Source organism: Phaenicophaeus curvirostris, chromosome 18 (assembly GCF_032191515.1).
Source record: "Phaenicophaeus curvirostris isolate KB17595 chromosome 18, BPBGC_Pcur_1.0, whole genome shotgun sequence".
NCBI lineage: Eukaryota > Metazoa > Chordata > Aves > Cuculiformes > Cuculidae > Phaenicophaeus > Phaenicophaeus curvirostris.
Window position 1 is genome coordinate 3,811,005 of NC_091409.1, and position 9,250 is coordinate 3,820,254.

At 39.8% G+C, this 9,250-nt stretch overlaps 1 protein-coding gene across 1 annotated transcript; it reads left to right on the top strand.

Moving 5' to 3' along the window:
• Positions 1–411: 411 nt before the first annotated feature.
• On the top strand, positions 412–7,951 carry PCK1 (phosphoenolpyruvate carboxykinase 1). Its single transcript, XM_069871916.1, has 10 exons — positions 412–570; positions 754–1,028; positions 2,387–2,568; positions 3,172–3,375; positions 3,695–3,882; positions 4,822–4,984; positions 5,112–5,336; positions 5,429–5,560; positions 6,266–6,361; positions 6,891–7,951. The coding sequence occupies exons 2-10, from the start codon at positions 805–807 to the stop codon at positions 7,343–7,345; spliced, it is 1,869 nt and encodes a 622-aa protein (XP_069728017.1). The 5' UTR covers positions 412–570; positions 754–804; the 3' UTR covers positions 7,346–7,951.
• Positions 7,952–9,250: the final 1,299 nt, after the last annotated feature.

The following is a 9,250-nucleotide window of genomic DNA, read 5'->3' on the forward strand; positions in this document are numbered from 1 at the left end:
AGGCAATGTTCCCAAGGTGGGTAAATATACCCTGGATGAGCCTTCACTTCACAGCCAACTAGCGAGCATCTGCCTACCAAATGTGCCAATTGTGCTTTGCCTGGAGGGCCCCTGCGTTCCCAGGTCCAGATACTCTTTGTACTCAACCTGTCCCACACACCAAGAAGTAATGACACTTTTGGTTTCAAAGCCAAATTGGATCAAAGTTTGGTTAAACGGCTTAACTTTGTAACCGCTTCAAAACAGCAAACCCAGGAGCTAAGAACTGCCACTTTCAGCATTCATTAATGAAACCTGTTAAATGATTACCTGGTCAGGGCTGTGTTGTTGACAACTCTGTGTGATGACAGTGTCAGTGGCACCGTCCCAAGACACATCCAGGGGTGACGTAAAGGACAAGCCTCCCTCACCTCACCTAGTGGGATGGACACTACTATGAAGAATATTTAAGGAAGGAGGATGCCTCCCTGAAATCAGTGATGGCAAGAGTCCTCCAAAGCAAGTGAAGCTGGATCAACTGAAAAGGACAGCAAAATCCTCTCTGACATTCAACTCAGTCTTATAAGGACGGTAAGTAGAATGGCCTCTTATTTTTTTCTACCTTGAAATTACCAGTGATCCAAGTTCTCTATAATGATTTTAGAGCAGGGGTACATGATCAAATCTATTATAAATCCTACCTTTGCATTTTACGTTGTTAAGAAGGCTTATCAACAGTGGTTAAAATGTCACATCCGATATATTTTATTTTAGATTGTGATCAGTATTTCAAAGCCACCAGCAAGATCCACTACAGGTTCAATAATGCCTCCACAGTTGAAAGCAGAGGTAAATGTCATGCCCAAGGTTGTCCAGGGGGATTTGCAGAGCCTGCCTCCAGAAGTGAGGGATTTCATTGAAAGTAATGCCAAGCTGTGCCAGCCCGAGAGCATTCATATCTGTGATGGCTCAGAAGAAGAAAACAAAAAAATTCTGGATATCATGGTAGAACAAGGCATGATCAAGAAACTGAGCAAGTATGAGAACTGGTGAGTAGCCCAAAGGAAGTAAAGTATCACCTCAGAGTTGAAATATGCATTTTCTATCCTGTTTACTTTTAAAACTGCTTATAAGCTTTCAATATTTGCTTTTCATGAACACTTTGGTACTCTAGCTTATATAGGTGAAACACTCGGGAAAGCAAACTCTTTTCCTGTAAAAATTAACATAAAGCATATTATTCAACTGGACTATCAACTGTACATTGTCTCTATCAGTTACACCAGGGAACTGAAAAAGTGCATGAGACTCATGTAACTAATGATTAGCAATGGCTAAATATTATTTAGCAAATATATCTTTTGAAGTATTTTTCTATTTTAGACAGTTTATTCATCAAATACTCTTTTTGTGGCATTCAAATAGCTCTGTGGGTGTTCAAATATTATTCAGTACAGGCATTATTCATATCATGCCGATGAGCTTTGACTGTAATGTATTCAGCAAATAGTTTTTTTCAAATATTTCATCATCTCTCCCAACTAACCCAACATGAAAGGAGAATATTAACAACAAGTACATACTCAGGAATTACACGTCAACCAAGAGATCTTCATGAAATAAATCTGCAAAGACTTTTGAATAACTGAGTGCAGGAATTTGGCAATCTGTTTGCAGACTATTTGGGAGAGAAAAGGGCAAGATTCACCAGATAAATTATTCATTGTTAATTATATGCTTAGTGTAGTGATGATGGTTATGACAGCCCAACTAGAACATTTTTATACTCACGGAAAATTTCTATGCATGGAGGTGAAAATGTAAAACAATCCTCTGTATTGTAAATAGATGGTAAACATTCTTCAGAGGGGGGAAAAGAATCCCCTTTAATAAACTCCACTTTCTATCATCATGCTTATACTCAGGATTTCTTTTGTGATGCCTCTCACTGAAAGAGCTATGCCAATGCACTAAGCTGGATTCTGATCCCACAGGCACTTATACCAACACTTAAAGTACTTGCTTGGTATTCGCTTCGCTTGAGGCATCATTATGTGGTCCCCATGCAAAACAGCATCACGCTGATGAGAATGAGAATTAAAAGAGATTAACTCGTCCCTGAAAGTTAGGAACAGAGAAAAGAGAGATAAGAGGCAAAGAAGCATTAACAAATAACCAGAATTTCCTAGGTCTTAAAATTTACTATTTGTACTGGAAGTCTTAAAACAATTTATATGAGAGAATGTATCTGACTGATTTGAGATTGTCTCATATAATGACTCTGTCACTCTAGTTTTGGCCTCGTGAAGCATTGTAGCATTTTGTGCTAAACCAGTTCCACAGAAGAGTAAAAAGTACTACATTGATAATTAAAGTCTAAATTCCTGATTTTTTGTGTGAAATGCAGCTGGCTGGCTCTTACTGATCCAAGAGATGTGGCAAGAATTGAGAGCAAAACTGTCATCATCACTCAAGAACAGAGAGATACCACCCCAATCCCTAAAAGTGGAACAAGCCACCTGGGTCGCTGGATGTCTGAAGAAGATTTTGAGAAAGCCTTCAACACCAGGTTCCCAGGCTGCATGCAAGGTGGGCAAGCAAAGGACGGTTAACACTGAACTTCTAGGATTACAGAGACACTACTACTAGTTACTGTAAACTTTGAAGAAAGATTTTAGCTGATGGTTTAGGATTATACTGCTGGTTATAACCTCACTTTACTGGTTTCATCTGGAGTATTACCAGAAATTGAAATGCCTGTGCAAGGCTAGTCCTCAGTTTCTATCCGTCATTCTTCTCTTCGTAAAGAGAGGTAATGTAAGGTAGGAAAATGGGGGTGATTTTTTTCAGGAAGTCACACAACAACTAAGCAGCAGGTAGGAAGTGAGGTGAGAATGGAAAAATCCCATTTCCAGCAACAATTTCAGCAATTTACACCAACAGAGAACTTTGCCTCCACCCACCTTTAGCCCTGGTTAGACAGCTTGAACAGCTGCTTGCAGCATTTAAGATTAACATTTTTGCTACACAATGAGACAAATAGAAAACTACAGATCTTTAAACTTCATCAGAAACACCCGCAAGACAAACCACTTTTAAAGGAGCGTGAAAAAACCTACGTGCTAATAAAGCATGTTCCAAAAGTTCCTTGTTTTGCTCTTTGCCACATCTTGCTACTCCCTGTTTCTACAGGACGCACAATGTATGTCATCCCCTTCAGCATGGGGCCCATTGGGTCTCCTTTGTCCAAGATTGGGATTGAGCTGACAGACTCACCGTACGTAGTGGCCAGCATGAGGATCATGACACGAATGGGAGCGGCTGTTTTGAATGCCCTGAACAATGGGGAGTTTGTAAAATGCCTTCACTCAGTCGGATGCCCTCTGCCGCTGAAAGGTAAGACATGAAAGAACTGTCACCCCTAGAAATTCCACGGGGCGTGTTTTAGAGCTGACCCTGTGTTCCAGCACACGAGAGGCATTTCAACATAGGCGACCAGGATGGTTTGTGTAACAACACTAGGTTCAGAACACAATTAAAGGAATTAATTTCAATAAGAGTTGCATGGAAAGGAGATTATTATCCCTAGTACTTATCAGGGGGGTTTCCTTTGAAGCATCTGGTATGGCTTGCCATCAGAGGCTCGACGCTGATGAAACAGTGTGATCCAGCATGGAAATTGCTGCATTCATGAGTACAACATTCTGTTCCGCAGAACCATTAATCAACAACTGGCCGTGCAACCCAGAGTTAACACTGATTGCCCATCTCCCGGATCGCAGAGAGATAATTTCATTTGGCAGTGGCTATGGAGGAAACTCCTTACTGGGGAAAAAATGCTTTGCTCTCAGAATTGCCAGCAGAATCGCCAAAGAGGAAGGCTGGCTAGCTGAGCACATGCTGGTAAGAGACATTAAATCATGTGTGTTTGAACAACCATCAAACCCTAAACTAGCTCAACATAAATACATCACACCTTGGTATCAATGAAATTAGTCTCATATGGATAGTCCTGTAACATTAGGTATGAATTTATCACATGGCAGTCCTAAGAGTAACAGGAAACTGGTTGCAAGGTTAACTACCAAACATTTTAAAATAGTACCAAGCTTTCTAAAATAGTACCTGTAAAGTCAAAAACCAAGAAGAATTTGGAACTTTCGACAGTGGCTACTTCTAGGCAGAGCAAAGTACTTGAGCAGAGCCTGATAGTCATCACTGGGCATTCGCACTCCCCCTACAAGTCTAAAAGCGAATGATTAATACAAGTTTGGAAAATAGTCTTTGTTATTTAAAAAGACATCCATGCTTTCAAATGTGTAAATATTACATTTCATAAATGAGTTCTGCTCTGTACCCTTCCTGCTTTTACTTTCTGCTGCCATTGAAAACATTTTATTGCCATTAAATACCACTGAAAAAAAATTCAAAGTGCATAAGAAAACAGAGAAAATATCTACTCTGAGAACTGCATTAAGTGCTTTCACTCTGTTCCAGCCATGCAGCCAAAAACATTGCCTGGTTTTCTTCTGTCTCAGTTGAGAAACACATCTTTATACAAGTCTGCGTATCATTAATCAGCAAAATAAAAATAGGTGTTTGAATTATACACATACCTGACATAATTTAAAAAGATAACTCCTTACAGATATTTTAAGGGCAAGAGTACACTTTTTGATGAATAAAATACAGTTGGAGTTATTTGTCGACTATATTACGTAGTGCATAATTAAATTTGCATAATTAAATATTTTATCATTACGACTTGCTGAGAGACAATCTTCAAAATGAAAAATGAAAGAAAAAAAAGACTGTTTAACAGTTGCATTCATTTTTCAATAGATCCTGGGCATTACCAATCCAGAAGGTGAAAAGAAGTATTTTGCTGCAGCATTCCCTAGTGCATGTGGAAAAACTAACTTGGCCATGATGAACCCAAGCCTGCCAGGATGGAAAATTGAGTGTGTGGGTGATGACATTGCCTGGATGAAATTTGATGAACAAGGTACGGAACTGAGATTGTGTTCTTTTACAATCCAGTACAGGATGCTTTTTGGAGCAGGACATGCTAGAAAATTCTGGACAGAATAAAAATAGTTTGATTTACTTATATTTTGTCATTTAACTTCCAGGCAACTTAAGGGCAATCAATCCAGAAAATGGCTTTTTTGGTGTTGCCCCTGGAACCTCAGTCAAAACAAACCCCAATGCTATTAAAACCATATTCAAGAACACCATCTTTACCAACGTAGCAGAAACCAGTGATGGTGGTGTCTATTGGGAAGGTATCGATGAGCCACTAGCACCAGGAGTAACAGTGACTTCATGGAAGAACAAGGATTGGACCCCAGATGATGGTAACATAACTCACTCCACTGTCTGTCTTGGTCTTCTCTGCTGAATTCAAATTAATTCTGCTGCTATAACCTTTGTCTCGTATTTTGAACAGGGGAACCCTGTGCTCATCCCAACTCACGATTTTGCACCCCAGCCAGCCAGTGCCCCATCATAGACCCGGCATGGGAATCACCTGAAGGCGTTCCTATCGAAGGGATAATATTTGGGGGCCGCAGACCTGCTGGTAAGAACTGACCATAGAGGGCTTAAAACACAATTGGGCATAGCCACAGATTTTACTCTCGCACCTGCAAAAGCAGGTAAAAACCATGTTAGCGTGGCTTCTCTGTGTTAGCCTTTGACACACACACATTTCCAGCCACTGGTGTTGAAGTGCCTGAATTCTCAGAGGCGAACACAAAACAGGTAGTTATAATAAAGGGCTGGAGAGAGACAAGGACCCACCAACCTGGGTAATATGTAGGCAAATTGCTGTACTTATCTCAATTTGCTTGCTGCCTAACTAGTTCAGGTAGGAAATGGTTAGAGAAATGAACCAGCTATAGCCAGTTTACAGCAAAGGAAGTAAAATTTATTGATCAATGAAAGGTCAACCAAAGCTGGAGCAAAAATTGAAGGAGTGCTAGGTCTGAGTCCAATATGACCACAAGAAAAGATCCTATTTCCAAGAAAACCTGCTGGGGGTTCTGAGGTTCCAGATATTTCTCACCAAGCAACTAAACACGGATGCGTTCAGTAATCAGTAGCCAGTTTTGAAAATAGTCATATAAACTTCTTTGCTGTGAGAAGATAGGAAATGAACTGATTAAGAAAAAAACAGGAAAAAATAGAATACACTGAACAGCCACATCCATACAGCAGTATCTCAGGTAGAAAAACCTGCTATAAGAATGTTTCTGGACCTCTGAAGCAATTTTGTTCTTTACAGGTGTGCCTCTTGTATATGAGGCCTTTAACTGGCAGCATGGAGTATTTATAGGAGCAGCTATGAGATCTGAAGCAACTGCAGCTGCTGAGCACAAAGGTAAATCAAAATTTAATCTGCCTACCTGTATTAAAAGCAATCCTCTCTGGACTGCCTGCCCTGTCCTCTTCCCCTGCTCTTTCACATTTCAGTCTCGGCAGCTCATTTTGCAACCTGTGCATTTGCACAACAGAAAATATTTGTATTGGAAGTAAAAAACAAATTCTCTGTAAAATTCAAATTAAGCAAGATAATCCTGTAGGTGGCACAGGCATGGGGTTGCCAGAAGCCTCCAAGTGGAGTCTTTGTTACAGTCTGAGATAAATAAACTTAAATTTTCTCTCCAGCCAGATCTCAACATACACGAATGATGAAAACCAGCTCTTGAGGATCTTTCTTTAGGCTGCCTGACCTGAGATTTAAGAAATTTAATTTCCACCGATTAAAAAAGTTGACGTGTACATTTTTTGAACATCAGGGAAAATGCTTGTCTTATGTCTTAAAGTACTAAAACCTGGGAGGATCTGAATCTTTGTGCTTTAGAATAAATGTGCTGTTACCTAACATTCTCCATTTGTATTTTGAACAGGCAAGATCATCATGCATGATCCATTTGCCATGAGACCTTTCTTTGGTTACAACTTCGGCAAATACTTGGCGCACTGGCTCAGCATGGCACATCGTCCAGCTGCAAAGCTACCAAAGATCTTCCACGTTAACTGGTTCCGGAAGGACAGCCAAGGGAAATTCCTGTGGCCTGGCTACGGAGAGAACTCCCGTGTGCTGGAGTGGATGTTTAACAGAATCGAAGGGAAAGCTTCTGCCAAACCAACTGCCATAGGTTACACCCCCACTGACACCGCTTTGAACTTGAAGGGTTTAGAAGACGTCAACTTGACTGAACTGTTTGATATCTCCAAAGAGTTCTGGGAAAAAGAGGTAGAAGACATCAAACAATACTTTGAAATGCAAGTTAATGCTGACCTTCCCTATGAAATAGAAAGGGAAACACTCGCCTTAGAGATGAGGATAAAACAGTTGTAGCTGATCAAACCCACATTTATTTATCGGTCCACGCATGCTAAGACAGGACAAACACATTTTACCAAGTAATCACTGGAAGCATAACAGCACTCTGATGGGCAGGGGGTTATAATGAAAGTGGGTCTTAAGTCTAGTTAGAATATAGATAGACCTAGTGATTTATAACTACATCAGTTGTTGTGAATAGGCGAACAGCTGTGGGAATATATGTGCACGTGGTCTTCAATACCCTCACCTGTCACTTAGGTGCACGTATATCTATGATCTAAGGTACTTGCTTAGTTCTGCATTTACAATCCAAATCAATCCAGCCTTCAACACATAGAACACTGTTTCTATCACACAAGCCTCTAGAGTGACAGACTCTAGAGGAAAGATAAAATAAAATTAGGCGCTGTATATATGTATTACCTAAACATATTTAATGGCTTAAATATTTTTTAGAAAAATGAAGTTATAACTTTTATCAGAGTGAAAGATGACTTTGTATTACTAGTGCATATTTATGATATTCCTGTTATATGTGCTTCACATTCCTGTGATTTCCAGATGTTTCGGATGGCTTGTTCTTTAAACTATTGAAATAAATGTTTATATAAAATATAACCTCATCTCCAGTTTTCTCACTGTTTATAGCCTACATGCATATAAATTGGGCTCCCTGTCAATACCACAACACAGAGATACTCACATGTGGAAGTTAAATGTTTAATAGCACTGACTTGCTACTCCCAAGTCAACTAGTTCAAGCCACTTATCATCTTTGCAACCTTTATTCAAGTTATCAGCTGTGACCAGACATTCAGGTAGTGATGTTTTCTCCATAACTGAGCACTGATAGTTACTTCAGGCCTTTATGAAATAAACTGCCCTCTAGGAAAGCTCCATATTAGGACCTCATAGAATTTGTCTCTATTCCATAGCATCTTTGCTTTTGCAATAACTAGGGGAACTGTTAAAGTAAAGACAGTTTGAGAAGAGTTTTCTGGACTTGTTGAGATGCCTAAAGCCTTAGAGCTCAACAAAAATAGGAGTAGGAGTCTGTGTGGGCTTCCTTCCAGATCCAAGATAATAAAACCATCCCATGATCTCCCTATTAAGGGTGTCCTTTACATGCTTCCCACTTCCCTGGCTTTTTCACTTTGAATGCTTGATCTCCAAAAATATATTGCAAATATTTGCTTAGCAAAGAGAAAATCACTTATACTGTGTAATAAGCTTTTTTTATACATCCCTCTTCCTTGCAAAACAAACAGTCCCAGGGCTGGTCAACAGATGCCCTTTGAAGTTTGCTAGGAGAGCTCACATTCTGAAAAGCTTCCAGCCACCTTCTGACTCCGTGTTTAGGACATAACACAAACATTATCAATTCTGCAGTGAATAATACAGCATAAGTCAATATATAGATTGGACAAAACCCAGACAACAAAAAGCTGTGACAAAAGCAGGAGAGCAGTGCAGCCTCCATAGAGATGATCATCAGCTGACCTGCTTGCTGGTCAAAGCCCACATCTGCACAGATGCAGGTTTCCCATGGGGTTATCTTTAGCGTGTGTACTCTTGAGCAGGCCCCAAATTAAAAGAAAAATCAAGATGGAAGATAGGAAATAAATCAGAGGAAGTGAGCAAAGAGAGACTAGCATATCCACTCTTCAGATTAAAGGACTAATATCATGTGTATAAAATAAAGTTATTTATAAAGTAATCCTATAAATAGTCAGTGAAAGGCTTGGGCCATTCCCAAACTGATATGGCAGTACTGGAGCTTGTACTTGGATAAGTTTAAGGAAGAACTAAGATATCTAAGAAAATCTGTCATACTAATACCAGAGTTATTGCCCGCTGCAGTCTGCATTTCTTATGGGCCTCATGAGAGGATCCTAGACCTGAGCAGCATAAATATCT